The sequence below is a fragment of the Balaenoptera ricei genome, chromosome 8 (genome assembly GCF_028023285.1).
Source record: "Balaenoptera ricei isolate mBalRic1 chromosome 8, mBalRic1.hap2, whole genome shotgun sequence".
NCBI classification, from domain to species: domain Eukaryota; kingdom Metazoa; phylum Chordata; class Mammalia; order Artiodactyla; family Balaenopteridae; genus Balaenoptera; species Balaenoptera ricei.
The window spans coordinates 99690444-99716769 of NC_082646.1; the positions used below are offsets into that span (position 1 = coordinate 99690444).

Sequence of the window (26326 nt, forward strand, 5' to 3'; positions counted from 1 at the left end):
AGTAAAAGGCCCTGGATGCTGTGTAAGGCATCTGTGAAAGCTGGGTTCTCTGGAAGGAGCTGCATTTATTTCTCTGTTTCCCAGGCAACCAAGCCAGCCCCTTATCGCCTTTACTTTCATCACTGGAGCAGAATGAAAGGTAATTGGGTTAATTATTAAAGAGGTCCTAGCTAGTACCACCACCACTAATTGTCCATTTATCTGGAGTTTATAAACAGCTATCTTAATTGATGTTGAGTTGGAATGTGCCACTTACTTTATTAGCCTGGCAACTGGGTACCGGAGAGGTAAAGAACATGGAGAAGGGTCCAGCCAAGGAGATAAAGGGTCCAACACCAGAATTATCATTCATTTCTGTTCATACTCATGTAAGTATACCATGATGGCCTTCAACTGTATTCACTACTTTTCATCTTTCCTAGATTTGCCAATTCAAATGAAGATCTGGTATACAGTAATTAAACCATCTGTTGTATTAAACAACTATGATATTAAATTGAGAAATTAGACTAATTCTTAAATGTCAGCAAGCCCGAGGACCCAGATGTCCACCTAGTTGGCCAAACTAGACTAGACAGGTCTCCTGAGAGTAATTCCCGAAGATACCAGAAAAGTGGGGAATATCTAAGAAAGAGGACCAGTGTTTTTAAAAAAGAGGAAAGGGGCAAAAGACAACCAAAAATAAAGTTAACAAGAAAAAGAAAAGTAAATTCTTGCAAAAGGGATAGCTCTATTTTACTCACAACAGGCAACAAACAGAAGGATGCCTGGGATATGAGATTACATAAAGCAATATAACACTGTATCACTGGGTTTGTAATATATACAGACATAATATATATAGCAATAATAGCACAAAGGAGGGGTATGACAATGTAGCTGTAATGGAACAAAGTTTCTGTATCTTACCAGAATCAAGTCTCTGTAAGTCTGAAGTAGATCCTGATAAAGTACAGTTTAAAATCAAGAAAGGAATTAAAATAGCACATTAGAAGCTATCCACTTAATACAAAAGAAGTCAGTAGGGGCTTCCCTGGTGGCACAGTGGTTAAGAATCTGCCTGCCAATGCAAGGGACACAGGTTCGAGCCCTGGCCTGGGAAGATCCTACATGCCACGGAGCAACTAAGCCCGTGCACCACAACTACTGAGCCTGCGCTCAAGAGCCTGCAAACCACAACTACTGAGCCCACATGCCACAACTACTGAAGCCTGTGCGCCTAGAGCCCATGCTCCGCAACAAGAGAAGCCACTGCAATGAGAAGCCCGTGCACCGCAACAAAGAGTAGCCCCCGCTCGCCGCAACTAGAGAATGCTCGCGCACAGCAATGAAGACCCAACACAGCCAAAAATAAAAACAAACAAATTAATTAATTAATTTAAAAAAAAAGAAGTTAGTAAAGGAGAAACAGAGTAATAAAAAAAGACATTAGAAATACAGAAAACAAACAGCAAAATGGCAGGCAAAAATCTAACTATATCAATAACGTTAAATGTGAATGGACTAAACAATCTAATCAAAAGGCAGAGATTTTCAGACTAGATAAAAAAAACTATATGCTTTCTATAGGAGACACACTTTATATTCTGATATATAAATAGGCTGAAGTAAAAGGATGGGGAAGGATATATTACACAATCTACATCCATAAAAGAGCTGGAATAGCTATACTGATATAAGAAAAACTAGACTTAAAGACAATATTACTAGAGAATATAACCTTTAAAAATTGTGAATCACTATGTTGTACACCTGAAACTTATATAATATTGTACCATCATCCATACCTGAAAAAAAAAAGACAATATTATATGAGATAGAGGAACATTTTATAACGAAAAAGTTGATTCATCAGGGAGGCAAAACAATTACAAACATATATGTACCTAACAACAAAGTCCCAAAATATATGAGGCAAAAACTGACAAAACTGAAGGGAGAAATATACAATTCAGGAATAATATTAGAAATATCAATACTCCATTCTTAATGATGGGTAGAACAACCTGACAGAAAATCAGCAAGGGTATACAAAACTTGAATAACACTATCAACCAAGTAGATCTCCCTGGCATCTACAGAACCCTCCACACGGCGACAAAAGAATATACAATCTTGCCATGCACATAGGTAACATTCTCCAGAACAGACCATATGCTAAGCCATAAAGCAAGTTTCAATAAATTTACAGTAACTGAAATCATACAAAGTATGTTCTTAGACCACAGTGAAATTAAATAAGAAAGCAACAACAGAAGGAAATTTGTAAAAATTGAAGAACACACTCTTAAACTAATGGCTCAAAGAAGAAATCCTAAGAGAAATCAGGATGACTGGGCACAAAGCCCATGACTCTCAACCAGGCCCCAATGACCTGTAGCTAGAAGCAAAAAAATCCTGACACTTCCCATTGATTTTAATCAAAATACTAAATTAAATCCATCAGGACCACATCTGCTGGGAGCAGATGCTCATTAGGATGAAAGTCAAAAAGATTAGACACAACAGATAACTAATACCCTACATTACCCAGGTCCCTATCCCTCAGAAGTTTTTCTTCCAGTAATTACCAGGAAGACGTCAAATGCCAGGGCTTCTCATTTCACTTGTATGAGGTCTCAAGCATGCAGAAAAATATTATAGGCTTAAGAACCTTTCGGCAGATACTCCCTACTTGAACTCAGGCAAAACATGGCACAGAAGGCAGAACAGAGTTATTATGAGTCAGGCAGACCTGGTTTAAAGTTCCAAGTCTGCCTCTCACTGCATTATATTGGGCAAGTAATGGAACTTCTCTGAACCTCAGCTTTCTTCCCTACAGAATGGAAACACACCATCTACTTCATAGGGTTGTCATAATGTATGGGAAAGCACTTTGGACTGTACCTGGCCCATAGTAGGCAGTCATTAACTTCATTTCCTTCTCTGTTATAGACTGCTATTACTACACAGAGCTAGAGCTGTCTGCTAAAAAGTCAGCAGGGGGAGTGCCCAGACTTTTGCGCGTTTCCCCAAAAATATACCGGTAAAGTTGCAGTAGCTTTAAATGTAGTTATACCTCTTCAAGTACAGGTTCAGAATTTGTGTTGCTGAAGAAGGGGCCTGGTGTGGGCTGATGGGTGACTGGAGGCACAAGACAACAAGATATGGTGGAAGAGATGAAGATTAACAGACTATCAAAACACTTCTCTGTAGCAGCTTCTGTTTTATATTACTGCTTTCAGGCTCTTGTGGGAGGAAGTGGGCAGAATGGATCTTAATTTTCTGCAAATCCATTTTTGTTGATTCTGAATGGCTTTGGCTAGGGTCCATTGAAAACTCATTTGCCACTGGTAATGCCTCCTAAAACTGCAGGTGTATATATACTTTGTCCCTCCAGGTCTGCCAAATTTCCATGCTCCACCCCTACAAAAAGCCACTCACCATACAAAGGGTTCTGCCTTATGTTTGGAGCTAAGAACCAAACAGCAAAACTGAGGTACAGCCAACCACCTAAGCTTTGAGCTACAGAAGAGCAGGGATCTTGTCTGTCTTATTCACTCTGGTAGCCTAAAACAGTGCCTGGCACACAGCTGCGGAACAAACGTCTACTGAATCTAATTGTTCTGAGACCATCACAACCTTATTCCAATCATACAAGAGAAAGTGCCTTTCCAGGAAAATTGGGAGTGCTTACTGCTAAAACACTAATTTGTCTTCACTTCAAAAGCCATTATTACAGCAGCTCTATCTATTACATGATCACAATAAGTTTAAATAAAAAGCAAAACATCTGTGTCCAGGAGGGCATGAAGGCTCGGGGAAAGGCCTGTTATATAATAAGATTTTCCTTAGCAAGCACTACTGGGTCACAAAAAGCTATGTCTAGAAACCACTTAAAATAGAGGAATTAGAACAAATAAGAAAACCCCTGAAGATCAGCCAAGTTCCCTGGGACCTCTTTCCCTCTTCTAGATTAAGGACCTAGAAGAAGAATGCTATTTTGATGCTCTGTCCTTAAAAATAGCTGTGGGGAGGCAGGCAGACTAGGAAACAGAAGTCCCACTGCCTGGTTCACTTCTGGCTCCTCTACTTCTAGCTGCATCACTCTGGGCAAGTTAGCCTTCTGGGCTTCAGTTCCCACCACTGTTAGATAATAGCACCCATCTCATAGGATTACTGTGAGAATGAAATGAAATATGACTAGGAAGAGCACTTAAAACACCCCCTAGCATACAGCAAATGCTCAATGAATGTTAAGCTTTCTTTTGTTGCTGTTATTATCATCATTGGAATTTTCTCAAGAGAAGAAAAAAAGTAACACAAAACTGTCAACAGAATCTGGAGGGACATCCAAATGTCTACAAATGATGAGGGCATTTAAGAAAAGACCAATGGGGTAGATGCAAACTATTACATACAGAATGGATAAACAACAAGGTCCTACTGTATAGCACAGGGAACTATATTCAATATGCTGGGATAAACCATAATGAAAAATAATATAAAAAAGAAAGTATATATGTGTATAACTGAGTCACTTTGCTGTACAGCAGAAATTAACACAACATTGTAAATCAAGTATACGTCAATAAAAAAAAATATGAAAAAAGAAGAAAAGAAAAATGGATACTCTGCAACATGCAATGAGTTTAAATGTGAATGGAAACCATCAGCTAATCTAATTCAAGAATGAGCTTCTTGAGAGCCTAGATTTCCTTCCTCTCAAGGCACTCTGCATCTTTTGTTAGAGAACTTTTCTCAGTAGATTTCATGTTTGTAAACTGCCTGCTGGAACATAACCCCTATATTCAAAGGTATCCATAAGTGAAATTGGGCTATTTGGGGTCAGACCTCTGGGCATAAAGTAGGGAAGAAGAAATGGAGGTAAAGAGTTATTAGATCAAAGGAGAGAAAAACAACATACAGCTGTTCCAAAAAAACTAAATGCAAAGGAAATAGAGACTTCCCAGCAGTAGAGGAGCAGGGAGCTGCTGTGTTGGGTGGTAGAGGCAGATGTCTGGAACAAAGAAGGGTGGAGAAGAACTCTGTAGTACTGTCTGGCAGCAAGTGATTAACTGCCAGTGAGGAGCTTCCACGTGCCATTAGCCAAGCCACACAGAAGCGCCAAGCAAAGAAAGGCACAGAGCCAGGGGGTCTGTTTACCGACTAGGGCCAAGGTACAGTCACCATGGTGCAGTCTACTCCCCAACCAAGCCTGGGTCTATGAAGCCCTGGTGTCCAGTAGAGAGAAACCATTGAGGCCTCTGGGGTTTCTAGGCCTTGACACTGGGTCAAGGATACTGCTACTTAAAGGAAGCCAAGTCCCATGGCCTACCAGCTGCCACAACAGCTTGGTCAGAAATCATATTCCCCCAGCCCGACAGCGTTACTGTCTCACACAGATCGCTCTCTACCTTTAACCATCACGTGGCCCAGATTTTCCAAAACGTAGTGTCATTTGAATTTTTTAAATAAAGATGCTTATTAAAGATACACCAAGAGACTTCCCTGGTGGCACAGTGGTTAAGAATCTGCCTGCCAATGCAGGGGACACAGGTTCAATCCCTGAAGATCCCACATGCTGTGGAGCAACTAAGCCCGTGTGCCACAACTACTGAGCCTGCGTGCCACAACTACTGAGCCCATGTGCCACAACTACTGAAGCCCGCGTGTCTAGAGCCCGTGCTCTGCAACAAAGAGAAGCCACCGCAATGAGAAGCCCACGCACCGCAACAAAGAGTAGCCCCGGCTCGCTGCAACTGGAGAAAAGCCCGTGTGCAGCAACGAAGACCCAACGCAGCCAAAAATAGATAAATTAATTAATTAATTAATTAAAAAAGAGATGTCTGAAGGAAGTGGGAATGGGCAAAAGAAGCAGCTTTCCTCAATCTGTAGTTTCCTGCCCTGAAGTAAGGAACCAAGTACAAGACCTTAAAAAAGAGTTTTCAGCCAGATGCCAAGATGCCATCACATCAACATAGGTAAAGGAGGGGAAAGCTTTACCCGGCTCCCTCCCCCTTTAAATTTTCAAAATCCAAAGAAACAACTCCTTACCTGCCAGGACCCTGTTAACAGAAGAGTGAGTAGCCAAGCCAGGCTGTCCACGTTCATGAAAAATCCCAGCATAAGGCAAGTACTCAGGCAGCAAGAAACGCCTATAAAATGGGAAGGAAATCCAAAAAAGAGGGGATATATGTATATGCATAGCTGATTCATTTTGCTGTACAGCAGAAACGAATACAACATTGTAAAGCAACTACACTCCAATAAAAATTAATTTTAAAAAACGCCTACATGAAGGAATCACATGTTAAAAGCCTACTATAGACTGCCTTAAAACAAAGGAGATATACAATCTACCAACCCTCAACAATCAAAGATAAGGGATCCACTAAGCCTAGGAATCCACAGAAACCTAGAGCAGAGTAAAATTCTTTTCACACATTTGTATCTTCTTCCAGTCTTTCTTCTAAAGTTTCCTGGGGCTTCTATTCCTGAACAGGATGCTCCCAATGCCATTTTTCTATGTCTTTTCATTGTGGTTAATCATTTCCTGTCAAGTCTTTAGGTGGCAGGGCTGGACTGTAGGCTCACTAGGAAATAATTCCAGATATGGACAATCCAGACCAGAAAGTAGGTTTAAAAATCCCAGGCTCTCATAAAGCCTCCCTCAGAAAAGTCTCTCATAAAAGTTGACTATCCAGTTCTTACCTTGGGACAAAGCGTCCAAGTGAAGGTGCAGACATCCGGGCATTTCGTGGAGCTCGGTGCCTGGATCTGTCACCATTGTCCCTGAGAAAACAAAAAGACTACACCTAAGAGAGTCACTAAAGCAGAAACAGACACCAGCCCAAAAGACAGACATCCTGCAAACTAAATTCCTACACTTAGGTGAAGGTCCCAGAGAAATTAGTCATCTGGTTGCTTACTAATTTGGGTGGCACATTAATATACTGCGTTTCTGGAGTACCTCAATTAAAATATTTATGAGCAATTACTAACAGTTCAGTAAGAAGGAAGATTTCTCTTGAAACAATGTGGTCTCTGAACTCTGCAGAACTGAAATTGAAGCCAAGTTTAGATCTTCTAAAGGGATTTGGAATGGATATGTATATAAATGTCTTTTTCTAGATTGAAAGATAGAGAAACTTTGGCTTCGGGGGATCTTGAAGGAAGAAGAATTCTCCCATCAAGTTCATTCAACAAATGGTTATCTTTAAATCTGTCTAGGTCCTTGGTGTGGAAAAATCATGGATATGTGAAAGAAAAACAACACAAGAAAAAGACTAGGCAGCCCTTTCTTTAAGAGACTGAAAAATTAACAATGATGAAGATTATTAGACAATGCAATCCTAAGCTCGGTCATTTGATTAAAAAGAAAAAAGTCTAGTGTTTTCTTTATGGTCTGTTAAAGTAATGGTAATAAACACCATTTATTAAATATCTACTAAGTCCTAATACAAAGGTTATTAATATGTTACCCCATTTAATCTTCCGAGTTTCCCATTAAGTCTCATTAGATCTGTTTTACAGATAAGGAAACTAAGGACCAGAGAGGCAAATGCCCAAGGTCACCCAACTAGTAAGTGGTTGAGACAAGATTCAAGGAAGATCCATCTGACTCTAAAGCCCTTGCTCTTTCCACTACACTTCACTGCTTCCTACAAGAGAAGACAGAAACTTCACGTGGCTTAGTTTCCAATGCATCAAAGGAACAAGAAGCCAAAGGGCACTGGCTGAATAGAGCAGTTAATTAGCTGCTTAACCAACTCCACAAAATAAATGAACCTCTTGAGAGCTTGATTTGGGGTATTTTCTGAATTCTTCCTTTGGATTATCTTCAATTTAATGAGATAATCTTCAAACTGGCACTGTAACCAAATTTAAGACAACACTTTGGCTTTCAAGTGTACTACTGGGACCCTTACAGACCAGAAATGAAAGCCTAGGAAGGTTTTTATATCTTGGTGGAACTGGATGCTGAGCATTTAGACACAAATCAATATCAGGGATATTGGAAGCTGATCCATTAAAAGTCAGTACTTGGTTTTTATTTTCCCAGAAGAGAAAGCATATTACTGTTTTCTTTAACGTATCATATTCCTTTGACTTGAAACTCTACAGATGAAGGGAGAGGCAAGGAAAGAGAGATAAGACCATATGGAAAGTGAAAAGGGGATTATAAAGAACAATGAGATCAGAAGTTCCTGACCAGTAGACTGCAGCTCTGGGGAACCCACAAATTATTATAAGGAGTAGCTGAATATCAAGCAAATAAGACAGCTCCCAAATTAAGTATATTATTATTTTTCAAGTATATGTAGATTCAAGTTGTGATCAAAGTACCAACTCGGTTAAAAGTACAAGTGAATTCATGACAGCTTTTCTTAACAGTATATTTTACTTACGGATGGGCACTAAAAGTACAACTAATTATCATGAGAGAAGTTAGAACACATACTGAAGTTAAGAAGGGTCCTAAGGGGCTTCCCTGGTGGCACAGTGGTTGAGAATTTGCCTGCCAATGCGGGGGACACGGGTTCGAGCCCTGGTCTGGGAAGATCCCACATGCCGCGGAGCAACTAGGCCCGTGAGCCACAGCTACTGAGCCTGTGCGTCTGGAGCTTGTGCTCCGCAACAAGAGAGGCCGCGACAGTGAGAGGCCCGCGCACCGTGATGAAGAGTGGCCCCCACTCGCCGCAACTAGAGAAAGCCCTCGCACAGAAACCCAACTCGCACAGAAGACCCAACACAGCCAAAAATAAAATAAATAAATATTTTAAAAAAAAAAAAAAGAAGGGTCCTAAGGTGGGGAGGGGGGGAAGGGTCCTAAGCCTCAAAAAGGTTGAAAATTAAGTTATAGAAAGAAGCATCATGGGACAAACCCAATTACTTTATTCTACAGCTAAAAAAGAGCTGGCCTTCCCAGAACCATGTTGTGGAGCTGACAATTTACTTCTGAACAAGGGCCAAAGAGCCCTCTCTCTCTGGACAATAAACAGTACTCTATCTGGCATTAGCAGAGTTGAAGAGCAGGGAAGGAGAGGGGTGTGCAGGGACAGTACTGATCAGCAGTTGCCAGAATCAAACATGACACAGAGCTGGGTGAAAGGACATATGAAGATAACTTAGAAAAATGGACAAATGCCACCAGGGCTGGGAGAAAATTTGGCTCCTATGACATATTTCACAAGCCTCTTTTAATTGTTATTAAAACCTAAAAACAATTAACTTCTTTCTGATTCAATTTCTCCTTCCGTCTAAAAAAAAAAAAAAAGGGAGGAGGAAGGGCAAAACATGGCCAGAGATAATGGCTTTATGTTATTTAGAAATTACCGAAAGATATATATATATATATATATATATATATATATATATATATATATATATATATATGAAAATCAGCTGGCTCAGATACAAGCAGTCTCAGACTGATGGTTACATTAGGCACCGCAAAAGAGGCAATAATATTAAGTGAGTGGAGATGTATCTGCTGGTCCTCAGCTTAACATCTTGACTAATGATGGGGAAGTAGGAGTTAAACAGCATCTCAATAAAATGTAGAGAAGACTTCAAATTGAAAGTGTTGAGCACACTAGCAAAGAAGGAGAAACGACAGAATTGTACACAGAACAATTAGTAAAACGTGAAATGTGGTGAACACGCAAATGAGATGCTGCCTACGGGAGAAAAAAACACAGGCATCTAGGAGAAAATAGCCTAGAACAGCTCAAACATTTCCTGACCAGGAAAAACTTAAAACATGAATGGGTAAGGTGGCAAAGGCCAGAATGTCCAACCACAGGACAAGTTAAGCAAGTAGAGGGCAAAAGCCCCAGGTTTTAATGCTGGCACACAAAAATCCCTGACTAAAAGCATGGCTCTAAATAAATTAGAGGTGAAAAGAGCAACTAATGACTCTAGCTTCTATAGTCTAGAAAGAAGGGAAAATTCAAAATAAGGAGCTGAGATGGGGAAACAAACTTCAATGCAAAGGATATCTGCAAGGGAGGGGGTGGGGTAGAAGTGAGGGGAGAGGAAGAGTGGTTAAGAGTTTCAAGAAAAGGGCAAAGAAATTAAAAGTACTTAAAATAATGTTCAATTTAGAAAACTACAAAGACTCTGACACTCACTTCAGTGCTGATACAAGACCAACATGGAGCAAGCCTCCACGAGATGAAGAAGGCAAATTTAGGCAGAGACTAAAGATTAGAAGATGTTTGCCAGATGAACAGTGGGAGAAAGGCAGACCCAGAGAGACAGTTTACCTTAGGAATAATGGAGGGTGCTAAATACTGGGCCTAACATAACATAGCCCATGCCCTTTTCAACGGGGTTACTTAAAAAAAAACAAAAACAAAAACAGTGAAGACCAGAGTATGCAATCTCGCTGGTACCACTCCTCTATCACTGGAGGGCTCTTTCTCACCAGAATACTTTTCAGGGAACCACCAGAGAAATCCTCATCAATTTCATCAGCCAGAAGCTGCCTTTAAGCCAGCAGGATAGAAGCTGGCTGAGTTATTAATGGCCTTCCCAGTTGTTGAACTCTGTGCATCTCTGATTAACTCTCAGAAGGCTATTTGGGAAGGAGAGGGGGAAAATAATAAGACTTTCTCATAAAAGATTTTGTGGAAAAAACACCCTTCAAACAATCAAGCATCCAAGACAAGTGCCAAATACAAGAAAATGCATCTATGGAACAAGGGAGAAACACAGCAGCTACTCTTGCTAAATGCCTGGGATTAATTGCCTCAGAGAGAGGCTGTAATTTAAAGGAATGTAAAATACACCTACAGACTGCTGTCTGCGTCCTAACCAGACAGTCAGGCTGCCATTACTAATCAGTGACAAACGGCTCTGACTTGGGCCTCTGTAAATGAAGCTCTGGCAGCACAAAGCTCAAAAGGCCATTGTCTTCTTGACAATACACAGTTGACTGTGCTGAAAATTAGACCATTAAAAAAATACTTGTTTCCCTGTGCTCTTCGGTTTCTACTCAATCTCCAGACAACAGAAGGTCTAGCTGGTGTTCCTGTCCTTGGATGGCACAGTGATCTTGGCCAAGTCCTTTCTTTACTCGGGTGCTATTAGTAAGGCTCTAGACTCTACTTCGAAGGACTGTGCACGCATGTCAGGGCTAGATTTCTAGGAGGAAGGCACAGGCCCAGCTGATATCATTCACAGGGGATACCTAATAGCATACGTCTCTTGGAACTTCAGAGCCTTAATTTTTCTCCAAGGAATAGTAATATAACAGATAATTACCACTTACAAATTCCTCTCCTTTCTTTTTCTTTTCTTTTTTTTTTTTTTTTTAATTTGTTTGTTTGGCTGCATTGGGTCTTTGTTGCTGCGTGCGGGCTTTCTCTAGCTGCGGCGAGCGGGGGCTACTATTCGTTGCGGTGCGCGGGCTTCTCATTGCCGTGGCTTCTCTTGTTGCGGAGCACGGGCTCTAGGCACGCGGGCTTCAGTAGTTGTGGTACGCGGGCTCAGCAGTTGTGGCTCGCAGGCTCTAGAGCGCAGGCTCAGTAGTTGTGGAGCACGGGCTTAGTTGCTCCGCGGCATGTGGGATCTTCCCGGACCAGGGCTTGAACCCATGTCCCCTGCATTGGCAGGCGGATTCTTAACCACTGCGCTACCAGGGAAGTCCTCTCCTTTCTTGTTCTACCTTTAATTTCATCTGCATGTATTATGCAAATCCATATTCCTATTGTGCATTTTATGTTAAAAAATAAATACATTTCTCTAAGTGACAGTTATCCTCCTTTTCCCCTCTTCCCTCACAGCTGTTTAATTCTTTAAATCCAGACATATTCCATTTTCTTTCTCTTCTCCTAGCATTCCTCATAATAAATATTCATATGTACTTTAGTTGCCCAGAAAGAATACTAATTCTAAAGCTGCCAAGCAATATTATATATTTCTAAGCAATAGGCTCAAAATCCTCAGGAAAGAGCTGGAATTCAGGTAGGCATATATTTTATAAATATATTGGGGCTCCACAGGTACCAGATATCCTATTCCTAATCCTCAGGAAGTCTCTCCACTTTTCTGAAACTTTTCATTATTCAACCTCTGCTGAGTACAAGGGAAATCCTTCTAAGATAGTTAGTTAGCTCCAACAAAGATCCAAGAGCTTTAGGGCTAAAATAAACTTCAGAGATTATCTAATCTGATTTTACAAGGTCAGACATTAAGGTCTAGGGTAGGAGAGGGACTTGCCAAAGATCAAATGGCATATCACAGGCTCAGCCAAAACTGGAACGAAGAGCTATTCCCTAGACAATAGTTGTCAGGCTCTGGGGACCAGTGGGCACTAACAAGAGATTCCAGTTCCAATCACAGCTGTTCTGGGAGTCACCTGCTACTTTATAAACTTAGTTCAAAATCAGTTCCAGTAAGAGTAAAAAAGGACTCTGGCAACATTTTATTTGGAGAAGTAGGAAGTGAGGCAGCTGAGCTCTCACACAGCTCATCTCCCCAGGAACATTCACAAACAGGCCCCACTCTTATAAAACACCAAGGCCTCTTATGTCCAATACTTAACATTCAGTCCTCATATGTTCTCGTATGTATTTTGCCCACTGTTTTCTAACTGGCTCTCCTGCATCCATATACTTGCCACCTGCCTAACAACCGCCGTCAGAATTCGCCGTCTAAAACACATGTTGAATAATGGCTGTCCCTGGACAAAAACAAGGTTGAAACTTCTCAGCCAGGCACTCCAGGCCCTCCACAGTCCATGTCTTTCTGATCTTCTCGCTCAAAGTACAAATACTCCATTGCTCTAACCACAGATGTATGCAGGGTCTCCGAACAAACGCTGTAAATCTTCTGTGTCTGGGCTTTTGTTTAAGCTGCTCCTTTGTCTAGAATCTCCTTCCCTACTTCCATCCTCTACGTCAATTCGTCAAAGTCCTATGGGGTCTTCACACCCAGCTGAAACCCATGAAGCCTTCTCACATCTCCCCAAGTACTCTCTCCCTTCATACAATGCTGTCCTGTACCTTATTACAGTCTATCTTATAAGATATTGTGTAAAAATCTGATCATGTTATTCCACAGCTTAAAACTCTTCAGTGACTCCCCCTCATCTGCAGGGTAAAGTTCTCCTCCTTTGCAAGGCACACAAGACTCCCCAAGATCTGGTGCCACTCTAACTCTCGGGGCTCATCTCCTCCTGTATCTTGGACTTTACAACCCGACCATACTTGTCAACAAGGGAATTCCTGACATGCTCCATGCTGTTTCATGTTTCTATGACTATGCATTTATTTGCCTTTCTTCTAAGTATATCTGGAGAAAAGTCCTATTTTAAGACTTTCTCTTTTATAAACCCACGCTGTAAAAAACAATCAACCACCACAAATATCAATTAAATGAAATTATTTAAAACTCTGGTAAAAAGGAAGTGAATGGTTTCTTATCTCATCTCACTTTAAGAACTACTTCTATACAATACCACCACTCAATAACTGTAGCTGGTTGCCTGATCCTTGACTGCTTTGGCAGGTTCCAGTCTGTAAAGAGAATAGTCACTTTACAGCGTGTTCCCTTATAGTTTCTCTTGCACTTCTAATATCAAAGAGATTATGGTCTGTAAGTCAAAGGAAGAGACAAAGGCAACCCCATTTCAGAATGAAGTACACGACTTCTTGCTCTGAAGATCTGCCCTTCCCTTTCTCGGCTACAAGTAACATATCTGCTATTAGTAGTCACTGACTCCCACAGGAGTCCTGGAAATTTGGGGCACAGAAGAGAGAGCAGGGGTAAACACTACCAAGGACATGTGGCTTCACTCTCCTGGAATTTCTAGCCATGAGAACTTGACACAAGTATATGAGTCTCACAAAGCTGTCAGGATTTCACCTATAGACAGATGATAAGAGTAACATCATCGGGTTTCTAACATATTTTCTTTGTGTGACTCAATTAAATTTCAGTAATGGCAAAAGGGCAGATGAAGAATATTAAATTCTGAACTATAAAGGCGAGTAACTTCTATGCCACACCCAATCAGATGGCAGAACTGAGTGACAGCCTTCAGAACTGTCCTTGGCTACATTATGTACCAAGAAGACCTTTTAATGACTTCCTTGCTAGAAGGTGTCTAGCAAGCGGACCATGATAGCCTTCTGGTTGAGGCTCCTCCGCACATGTGTATGTGGTACTGCTAGAACATATCATGCCAAACTAAGGAACCAGGACCCATCTTGGGCAACCAGAAATGACTGTCATTCATTTCACAATGAAACAGTTTTGCATATTTGGTCACAATATGGATTTCTGGGTAAAAGGAACCCAAATACAACGAGATAAATTAGAAGAGTTAATAAAATAAATGTAACTGACTTCAAGACACTTCATCTGAAAGACTAGGCTGAAAGACCAGAATTCTCACTGAGATGTTTTCCCCAAGTACAGACCAGTGCCACAACTGTGAATGAAGGACTTGTTCTCTCTGTGCTGGCAACAATTTTTAAGAAGTTGAGGGACCTCCCTGGTGGTCCAGGGGTTGAGAATCTGCCTTCCAATGCAGGGGACACGGGTTCGATCCCTGGTCGGGGAACTAAGATCCCACGTGCTGTGGGGCAACTAGGCCCGCGCGCTCTGGAGCCCACGCACCACAACGAGAGAGCCCGCACGCTGCAACTGCTAAGCCCACGCACTCTAAGAGCCCACGCGCCACAACTAGAGAAAAGCCTGCGTGCTGCAACAAAGAGCCTGCGCACTGCAAAGAAAGATCCCGTGTGCCGCAACTAAGACCTGATGCGGCCAAATAAATAATTAAAAAAAAAAAAAGAAGTTGAATATAATTACGCAGTGTTGGAGATATTTGTGAGTGATCTAATCTGAAGCTTCTCCAGTTCTGACTGTCATTAGCTCAGGGTATCCTTGCCTTGGAAGGCAAAGCAAGTAAAAAAAAGAGGCAAGAAGATGAACTGGAGATGATTCTAGGATTATAATTACATTTAGAATAACAGATAAAATGAGGGGGGGGGGTGAGGGTAGCTTGAACAACCGTCATAAAGTCACAGGTACCACCTCTTTTGCAGGTCTTAGAAACTACGGGAACACAGCACTCAACCTGGGCTTCATAAAAGCCTCCCTCCCTCTTTCCAAAGGGATGGTGAAAATAAAAATGTGAGTTTTCCTTATGCTTATTTGCCATCTACATTCTAGCAGGTGGTCTGAGCTCAGACGGAGGCAGACAGCAGGGTCAGGGGCAGCCACACCTTTACCCTGCTTGTGAACATCTTTATGCAAAGACAGATGCTGAGGGCTTCAGGACAGACCTCCTGACAGCAGGTTTCTGGATGTCCTGTTTGTGCATTTTGATAAACACAGGGACCCTGCAGTCTCAATCCTTGCCGCAGACAGAGACAAATGACAGGAGAAGATGCCTGCCTGGGAAGATGGTCATTAATCCAGAGCACAAAAGAATAGAAAGTTTAACGTGATGTTGACCAACCTTCAAACCTATCTTACCTAGCGATAAATCTAGATAGTCTTGTTCCACAGCAAGCTCATGGAGCAAGGGCTCAAATATGGTTGTACATCATTTTTAAAGGTTTTTAAATCTGCAGGACACTAAAGTCAGACACTAAACATGCTTGCTCCTGATCTCTAATCTTAGACATGTCTGACTTTGGTCAAGCCTCTGTATCCTTATTTTAAAAAACACCACAATGAAATGAACAACTATCTCATTGGGTTATTATAAGGAGTAAACAAAATTTTAAAAGATATATGTATATTCGTATATTTATATATACTACAAATGTTGTGTATGTTATAAATTAGTATACATGAAAAATATGATAGCTGATACCTTTCATTCAATGGATGATGAAAGAGAACCAAAAAAGATGGGATCTGCGTAACGTCTCCCTTTTGTTTTCTGAGGCCCCTATACACCTGGATGGGACAAGCTAGAGAATGGCAAAATGATCTATGACTTAGCAAATGGAAGGAGAGTGAAGAGGTCGGAGTGGGGTGGCAAAGGCAAGACCATGCTGTGCTGTGAAGGTGAGGAAACCCAGTAGAACAGTCTCTCTTAATGGTACCCTAAGTGTTAGGATTCCAGGCCATATCTAACTTAATCAGCTTCTCTGTACTTGAAAGAACTATAAATTATGACTGTATAAGCCTGTAACTTTCTTTCTAGTTATCAAAGCTGAGGAAAAGGACTGGGGCAGAGAAATTAAAATGGGCTGGTACATTCCCTAATTTCTCACTTTCTCTCTCCTCAGAGTACTTAGAAATTAAGAGAAGAGGCACAACCACAAGCAGCCCTCGGTTTACAGTAGGGGGAGGAGGGTGGGGAAAAAGACAGAGAAAGAATGAACAGACGGTAACTCAGCATCAACCAGCCAGCAACATCCTTCACTAGAAGACCTGGACTGCTAATATTGAGGTGACTAATCCACAGCTGCTATTAAAAACAAGATTATAGTCTGCTTCAGCCCCACAAGAAAGGCAAAGACCAAGGGGAGGGACTTTCGGAGGGGCTTTAGAGAAACCAGCCCATTGTTACTAACCAGGGAGCAATACAATGCTAAGTCAGTGCATTAAAGGTGAAGAGGGTGATGTAAATTCAGGCTGCGCTGAAGCCAGGGGGAGGCAAGCCAGGGGGAGGCGAGAGCACAGGTGGGCTGTGGGGAGCACAGGGAGGAGGCAGTCTGACACAGGAAAATCAAGGGGGAAGGAAGGGGAAAGGGAGGAGGTGGTAACAGAAGAAAGAGAAGGTAAGATGAGAACAGAACATTTTAAACTAACCCAGAACTCCACTGTGAAGGACAAGTCACGAGGCAAGATACAGCTCAAAGGCATGAGCCCCACGTTTCACCACTGCGAAGAGATAACAGCCTTCCAAACATGCGTGGAGAGAGGGCTATGCAATCTGCACTGACTCCCAGAGCTCCATGGGATTACCGAGGCTTTTCAGCAGCACTAAGTCCCAGCAGCCTTGGCACTGTGCGTTGAAACTGCTTCCCTGAATAGACCCCGGTGCTGGAAAAATAATCATTTCTACAGGGGAACATATTTCCCTACAGGTGTCTGCCTGGCTAAAGGAGTGGAGACCCTCCCTTCACTGCTGTGCCCACGTCCATCTTCCCCCAGCGGAGACTTAAGGCAGAAGGACACATCTGAGAGTCACAGAGCAGCTGGGCCCTTCTCCCACCACCCCTGCTCCGTTTGCCACAGCACAGCTGTTTGAGGGCATCCCTGCATTTCTTTCACATTTACATCTTCCTCAGACGAATGAGCCTCCCATTGAGTGTTCCTTCTGCTTCCCAGTACACAATTGGCCAGTGTGTTTAAGGATTGTCTCGGGAAGGCCAATTGGTACAAAGGGTGTTCCCACCTTCTTGGTCCTCTCTGGCAAAGATATTTCTCAAACACTTCATAAAGCTCCACTGCAAGATGGCTCCTGGGGAACTATTCATTCAGCTCACGAAAGAGGAAGGTGGAAGGGAGGCAGGAGCTCTTAAGATCCCAGACCTGACCAGGCTATGTCAAGATGAAGGGGAAAAAAAAGGAAGATGACTGACAGGCTGCCCTATTCCAGTACTGCCAGCAAAAAAGACGGGGAAAGAAAAATGTTTAACCACCCTTCCCTCTTATTCTGCATGTTTTGAGAATATCAAAATATAGGAATCAAAGCAAGAGCCAAATGTCCAATTTGGTACAAGCCAGGAAAGCTCAGTTTCAGGATGGAAAGAAACACAATGCATGGCTAGAAAGGTCAGGAGCAGCAGGTCAGAGAATGTAAAACCCAGCAGGAAGATTGGGGAGCTTGATCTTGGAGCCCGGGGCTGACGCTGCTCCTTTAGCTCACCCCCGTACCCCAGCCAACCGCTCAAAGAGACTAGAAGAGCAAGGAATCACCTCTCAACCCCCACGTTCATTTGACAGGCAACCTCCAAAGGATCCTTACTGGGGGTGGAGGGAGACGGAGAACGTTTAGGGGCAAGGGAGTAGGACCTCAGAGAAGCAGTGTGATTAAGGGTACTACTGAGAGAATCTGTCTCCTAGGGAAATCCGAGTATTGTCTTTGTTGTTAATCTCTGTATCTACTCTGCTTAAGAGAAAAAACACCAACCCTCCTGCCTCCCTGATGTTATGAAGACAGTCCACATGAAGCACTTCCACAATCACTGTTCACGCAAACGGGAAATTAAAAAGTTGCCTAAAGAGCAGCGGCCGTCTTCTCCCAGCCTGGCCTGGGGCCCAATGGGCTGTCTCTTCCCAGAGGCTTCAGGGAATCAGCAGTGCAACTACCAGAGGTGGGAGTGCCCTGGGCATCTTAACCCTCTGTCCCTCACCCCATCCTACTTCTCATAAATAATAACTTAGGGGTTTGAAGCAAGAATGTCAAACCACTATTGCTCAGACAGTGGCCAACTTGGAAGCACTCACAGCTCGGGAGGAGGGGGAAGAAAGCAAGTTGAATATATACTTACTCAAAGTCCTCAAATTCCAAGTCGGTTCCCTCTACTGATGGACCCTGGTTGTCTGAGGAAGAGGAGGCGGTGGAAGAACGGAGGCGGTTCTGTTGGTAGCGCATAGAGCGCTGGCGGATACTGTCTCTCCGTGAGAGATACTGGATCATCCTCTGGGCATAGTACGCAGCAGGAGATAATCTGAGAGAAACAGAGATGAACAAACACAAACTAGCACTAATGTGGGGAATACTGTGAAAGACAGTAAATTCAGCTTTCCCATCACATCTCCCTGCTGAGGCGAACTCTGGAGACATGAGAAATAAATGGCATTTAACTCACCAGGAGGTTTGTACTGCACAATATGCTTATCAGACTACCACCAGTGTTTCTGTTCTGAGATAAGGCAAACAGGCTGTTTAATCAGTCATCATCTGATCAACAGCTGCCCCTTCCAAGAGTTTAACACTGGACCTTTCCTTCAGTTTCTTAAGGGACCTCTTTTAACTTCTCAGGGTGCCCTTTATACAGATTCGCAGATTTTCCTTAATCATCCATATTCAAAATATAAGAAATGAAAGGGACCACAGCTTCTTTCACTTTACAGATGAGAAAACAGGTCAAGAGATGGTGAACCCGAGATGACTAAAGAAGGCATCTTCAGGCATCACCTTCACCAGGACTCCTTTCTTCTCCAACAAATACTTGTCACTCCAGATTTGTCCTAGCTCCTTAAGAGTATCCCTTTGAACCTCTTATCTCTCCTTTACAGATTATCCAGATATTTTAACATAGAGAAAATATTCAGGATAGAGACTGAGAGTAAAATATACTCAGGAGAACAGAAAATCTAAAAGAAAAAAACAGATTTTTTCTATTTCTTACGACAGAGCATCAGAGGCTATCTGGGCACTGAGCAACACAGAAGACAACAGTCACTCTTCTTCTTCTCCCTTACAATGGCTGTTCTCAGTAATTAGTGTTAAAAGACTTAATTTACTTTCAATTAGTAAAAAGTCTATATTCTTCCAGCTATGGTTCAGCGTCTTCATACTCCATGAAAATATCTAGTGTCCTATACAATTTGCACATTCCCTTCTTTCTCAAGTTTTTCCTCCATCTTTCACAATGCATATAATTTGAGGCTGTGAACTGAGAAGAACAGTAACAGAAAAATGTTTTATATATAATATTAAGTGGATTACTAAGAAATTTCAAGATTTAAAACCTGCCCAAGACCTAAAACCTGCCAACTTTGATTCAACAATTCCACTAGTAATTTTATCCTACAGAAACACACCAGGGTACGAAGGGATATATATACTGCTGGCACTAGTGAAAAACTGGGAAACACCCCAAATGCCCACCAACAGATTAAATAAATTATATCTATACAAAGAAACACTATATAACAATTGAAAAGAACATCCCTACATATGCACAATGAAAGTCCTCTAAAATAAAATTTTAAGTGGGGGAAAAATTAAAGAATGGTATGTATATACTAATATGTATATACAAATATTTATTTCTGTAATTAGAACAAAAAAATGAAACACAGCAATCCTGACAAGGATTTCTAGGGACCTTAACGTCTATAATGCTTGAATACAGAAGGGAAAAAAAGCACGTAACTTTTTTTTTTTTTAATGGAAATCTGGAAAAACTGATTGAGAATGGAAATGGAAATACTTACATCCAAATGGTACGAAAAGTACTTACAAACATCTTGCTGCCTGACCTTTCATTACCCCTGGACAAAGTAAGCCTCTAGGTAAATCCTCAGTAAATCTAATCACTCAGACCAAAGGAGATCCTGCAGTCAACTGCTACACGAAACAGGGCTGCCTCTGAAATGCCTGTCATCAGAGGTGGTGTCCTTCTGGCCAACCATCAAACAGAATTTCCAAGCAGCCCAGGTGACAATCTTTGGAACTCAGAAGTCTGTGTTATGGAACAATATGCTGCATTTGGCACCTCTGAATCCAAATTGTCTTTATACAGTAGGTGGGCATGGGACGTACAGAGGCCTTGGCCAAGATCATCAGAGTATAAGATTTAAAGTTTCAACTTGTGGAACTTTCACTGTCTCTTTGGGCACCTGTTCCCATGCATTTGGCAAGGATGAATCAAGAACCCTAAATTTTCAACAGACAGAAGCCAATACTCTTGAGTTGTTCCTATAGCTACCAAATATACAGAAATCTTCCAGTAGAAATCAATAGTTGTTGGTTAAATTCTCAAGTCAGTCAGAGCAGAAAAGAATGTTAAAAAAAAATTTTAAGAGGAGAATGAAGATTCTTTTTTTAGAAAACATTCTGAAAAGTGACCATAAATACACTCATTACTGAGTTGATAGCCTACCTTATTTAACTAATGGAAAAATTATATTATGGTGATAGAGGTAGAAATAATGTTGATGCTGACAACAATAAATAAAGATTGTCCTTTTATGTAGGGGTAAAAATTCAGCACTAGGTAACCTCAATTGTTTAATTTCACCATTGGACAGGAATTCCCTAAGCTACAAAACTGTGCATCAATGGTAAAGAAAAATGGATTCACAATTATTAAGTACAAGTACATCACAGCTTCATCTTTTTAGGTATCCAGAGGGAAGCTAAGGATCTGAATGCTGACATGTCTCATAAAGGCTTTGACCTATATATATTAGGCAGGGTGAAATCTAAGAGGAAAAAGAAATTAAACAACCAGTAATGAGGTAACAATCATCCTCCTACTGAAGAGTGGATAATTATCAAACTCTAAAAGTGTTCCAAGTGAGTATTTTAAATAACTCCTCAAGTCTTCTTCAAGAAAGAATACTTCCCCCTCCAAAAAACCCTTTTTTGTGTTTAAAGGGAAAATGTAAAAATAACAACACCACAAAGTCTGGCCTTTCTGTGATAAAGAGATCTGAGTAGGAATAAATAACAAATTTATTACATGAAAGGAGGACAAAGAATGGTCTTTTAAGAGTCACCATTAAACTTTGTCAGGTTAAAAATTCTGGGGATGAGATTCCCATTACTGTCCTAAAAGAAACTGTTTCACAGCAAGAAGTTCTCTCAGGGTTTCAAAGAATTTGATTCATGCAAAATATTTCCTTCTCTTATTTAGGGCTTATTACTTTCAAATATGACTAGAGACTAACGTAAACTTCCTTGTTTCAGTCATCATCTAAGTTGCCTACCCGTTTTAAAGTCATCAATCCCCATGTTCCCTGATCTGCCATTTCTGGGGTACGGAAAAGGAAGTAAGAGGATAACAGGGAATCTTTTCACTAGTATCTCAGAAGGAATGCTCGGTATCATGACATATCTGTAGTAACAACAAAATCACTCAATAACCTTGGAAACAACTTGATCTAGAGGTTTCTGCAGACTTGAAATTCTTAATCTACAGCAAAGCTCATTTAGCCTTTTCTGACCTACACTCTTAACTTCAACCCCACCATTATAAATTACCCTCTTCTTTTGGCAAAGCCTCACAATGTGCGGTCTGCTGTTGCTAAAGAATGTGCAGGTTATCTATCCCCCTTTCGGATCATTAACTGAATTATTAAGTCCTGCTGTGACAACCCCGAAGGGCTGCTCACTATAAATAAATGTTATATATCAACTCAACACCCCATCCTCAGTCCTGAGTTACCAGTATAAGGTAAAGGCGGGCCTTAAACTCATCTGAATTCTTTTCTTTTTATCTCTTCAAGAACTTTTCAAATGTCTTCTAATGGGGGTAAGGCAAGCACTTTAATAATATGTCAACTTGTTTTATTCAGTTACCCTTTTGTCAGTCATCTCTTCCGTCATATAGTCTCCAAAACTTCAACATCTGAATGAACTTGGTTTCTGCCTTTTGATGTTTTAAATACTCTCTCAAATGAGAGAGAATTGTTTGTTTTTAATTTGTGATTTCCCTATTAATAAAAACTTTTGTTTCCCTTTTGGCTGTCCATCTGAATGGCAACAGCCTCTCTGATGAGCAGAAAAGAAATATCCTGTGACTCTGCCAATAACCTCCTCAGGTCCCTCCTCTAGTGTCCCACTTACAAAAATGAGCCCCAAAGGACAAGGGCTCAGTCACAACCCTCTGTCACCAGAGATTCTGTTCACTTACCTGTAATACTTCCCAATCACCTGAACCACCTGTCTCAAAACTGTAACTGAAGAGTAAAAGAGCACCAGGACCAGAGAGGCACAGAATGGGGCTTCCAACAGCTTGGCAACCCCAAGGGCAGTCCCTCCCCCCACCTAGTGCCATTTCTCACTTTGGCCTTACCTCGCTGGGTCTGGGTAAATTGGGTGCTCTCTGGATCCTGCTCCATCATAACGGGATAATGAAATGAGGGAAGACTCCAGCAGCCTCCTAGCAGAGATTAAAAAAATGGCAATAATCCCTGTCAATTACCAACTCAGAGGTCATTCATAAGGAAAAATGGGGGGGGAGAGATAAATAACATCCCCCTTTGCAGCTAGCTAACACCTCTTATCTGGGATCACACCCTTCCTATAAGCACTTAGAGGCATAAGTAAATGAAGAGCTCCAGAGCTCCTACACTGGATATGGCCACTGTATCATGCTGAATACTGCTCTTCTGTGAGAAATGAACAAGTGCTTTAGAGACATGATCTTATTTCTATTTGCAGTACCTCCAATAGACAAATAGGAGGTTGGGATGAACATGGGACAGGAAAATGAGGCATACCTAGAGACTATCATGTAGTGCCAACATTTACCTTGGTGTTCAGTTCCTGCATGTCATCCTAATCCACAGCCCCTTATCTTCTACGCATTCTGCTCTGCCCACACCCTTTCTGTGAGTACTCCTACGGCTCTCTTAACAACTGATAAAAATCTCTAACTATATAATCTAGCCCAACTGTCAATTCAATGATCATATGTGTTACACACATATTTTACTGAGCACTTTTTTAGTGCCAGGCAAATACTAAGCACTTCACATGTACTTCTTTATTTAAACCTCACCACAGCCTGGAAAGGTAAGCATTACAATACATATATGAGATCAATGGGCCTAGAAGTTAAGTGTATTGCACTGCAGCACACAGCTACCAAGTGATAGCACCAGGACTCCAGTGAAGGCCTGTCAACTCCAAAATGCTTCAAACCACTATGTACATGTATCCACTGTGAGTCCCAGCTAGAATGCAGGTCCAGTATCACAGCCTCTTCCCATTTATTTAAGAGAAGCCAAAAATCTGGACTTTTGCATGAAATCTCCTGTTACATTTTAGCTAAAACATTTTTTTTCCTTTTCGGACAGGAAGGGCCAGTTAAAACACATCTGACAAACATGGCTCAGGGCCCCCCAGTTTGCCATGTCTGCCACACTGCTTCCCAACTCAAATGTGCCTTGGCAGCCAATCAAGCTCCTGCCATAGAAGACATTTCAAAGGAAGTGGTCTCAGAAAGAAATGCATATTGTTCCTCTCCAGCAGCATTTTGCCTGGTTCTACCAGGAGCAGGTCTCCAGCTCCCTGCTGGACTCTTCTTTAAAGCAGATCTGCAGGATAAGGACAGCAGCTACCAATCTTTTCCAATTGAGTTAATTCAATTCACTGTTATTAAAACCAGGTGGCTTTAGGTATAGTCATGTTCAGTCACTTTATCCCAGCGACTGGCTCACCGAAGCATTTTCCGTAACAGCCTAGGAAAGAGATACAGCAGAGGCGCTGTCAACCTGGCTTGCTACCTTTCCCACCCAGAAAAATAACTGTTACATGATGTTTTGGATCTAGACAAGGCTTATAATCCCCACACTTAGGACAAGTTAAATAGTCCTACCACTGAAGGGAGTGAATACAATGAAACCAATGAGGAAGAGAAGAAAGCAATAAAACACTTCTCTCTGGTTGAAAACCTGAATCCTCAATGATATCACTGTTTACAGCAGCAGAAATGCTGTGTTTCATCAATTCTAAGACACGCTTTCCCCCCCCCACGTTTTAATGCGTCTGAAATTAGGATACATTTTATAATTGCGTGACGCAGTTTAATTGGCAGGATTTTTTTCTTTCATAGGAGCACATAAAATAATGGCATGTCTTTGAATCTTGAAATACGGACTATTTGTGAGAGGAAGGGATAGTGAGAGGTACACAGACTGGAGATAGAAGAAAAGCGAAATTTTGAGAAGAGTATCAATTTAAGCCTTCATATATTCACTACTAATAAATTTGTCCTATAGGAATTGGGTAGGAGCTGAAGAACAGAAGCAAGATCTGGGAGCAGCTGACTGTCCTGGAACACCCAGAAGCTTGTTCTATCCCAAAGGGTTCTGGAACGAGTCTTGAATTTCATTGAGCCCTGTCGTGTTACCCTCCAAATGGCTGCTTAATAAGCAGAGGCCCTTTGACAAGAGGCATCCTCCAGAGTGACCAACATATATCCTTCTTAAGTACTTCTGCCTGAAAAATGACCCTGCCAAATTAGGAGGCCAATATTACCCACTACTCTGCCAAGACAGTGATGGTACTCAAAGAAATGAGATGACTTTTTAGAGATGCTGTGAAGGAGATTCTTGAACCAGAAGAGCTTGGTTTAGACAATTTCAATTTTAATGATTCCATTTTATAATCCCGCAAACTCTACTTCCCACCCTAAATCCTTACCTTAATTAGGAAGGCGTCTTAAAACAGAGTTATACCAAAATGTTAAGTTTTGTCTCTGGGGAGTACCTGATGAGATTCTTCTGGAACATATATATATCCCCTGTGCCTACTTACTAGAATCTGTTGGCACCATTTGCTCCCCAGGCAATATAGTGGACTAGCAAGTCATACACATACGGCATCTTAACTGCTAATACACAAAATCAGGAGAGCCAATTACTGTGAATAGCACCCCCATACACGTATCACTGATGAAACATTAAGTTCTCTACAGTTACAACACAAACACTATCTGAGGGATTAAAAAACACTTCTCCAATTGGTGTTGAATAAAGAAAGAACGAGTAAATATCACCACCACTCCTAGGAAACTCAAAGAAAGATCTTTCTCTCTCACAGTTAGCTTCCTGCAAAGAGCCATAGATGGGGAAATGACACAAGAAAAAGGAATGGAATGGCAGCTGAGCGCTTTCTGCTCTGGCCACCACAAATTTCACTTGACAATGATCAATCAAGTAGTTGAGTAAGATGAAATCAGGTAAGATTTAGGATGGGCTCAGACAAGCTTGTTCAAGCTTGAAGCTACCATTTCATTCTGACCTGTTATTCAGAAATGTTTTAAAGAGTCATTGAAGCTCTGACAGAGGAAAAAAAACCTTTCTTTACAAGTTTGCTGGGTTTATTCTCTAAACCAGTGGTGTTCAAGTGAGGTACATCAGGGATTCTGCTCTTTTGATCCACTGGAGAACGGGAAGAAAACATTAGAACTTTTGATTTTAAATGTATAACCATAATGTCACACACACACACACACACACACACACACACACACACACACGCACAGGTTGCTCAAAAGCCTTTTACTAACAGAGGTTGTTTTTTTTTTAAGTCTAAAGGCCACTGTTCTATCAAACTACACACTACTTTAAGAAAATTCAATATTTAAGAGAATATAATAATCACAAATATATAAAATACAAAAACTATACATAAATAAAGGCATAACTATATTCACATACAGGTAGAGCAAAAGAGAGAAAATGATACAGCAAATGTGGTAAAATGTTAATATTTACGGAATGTGGGTGAAGAGTATATGGGAATTCTTTGCACTATTTTTGCAACTTTTCTGCAAGTCTGAAATTATTTCAAAATTTAAAATATCCAATATACAAAATCTAAAAGTAAACCACTGAAAACTAAAGAGAAAAATACTCATTTTCAAAAGAATTACTCACTTCTTAAAAAGAGTTTCTTCAA

General features: G+C 41.2%; 1 protein-coding gene across 7 annotated transcripts in view; it reads right to left on the reverse strand.

The window, feature by feature from the left end:
* Window positions 1-26326, reverse strand: part of AMBRA1 (autophagy and beclin 1 regulator 1) — a 181494-nt gene that overhangs the window by 94533 nt on the left and 60635 nt on the right. For 5 of the 7 annotated variants that reach the window (XM_059931504.1, XM_059931506.1, XM_059931501.1 and 2 more), the window contains 4 exons: window positions 22713-22799; window positions 18453-18632; window positions 6694-6774; window positions 6037-6137 (listed from right to left, as the gene is read on the reverse strand). In XM_059931504.1, the coding sequence (XP_059787487.1) occupies window positions 6037-6137; window positions 6694-6774; window positions 18453-18632; window positions 22713-22799 (449 nt within the window). The remainder of the gene's footprint in view (window positions 1-6036; window positions 6138-6693; window positions 6775-18452; window positions 18633-22712; window positions 22800-26326) is intronic. The other 2 variants (XM_059931507.1, XM_059931505.1) reach the window with 1 other exon arrangement.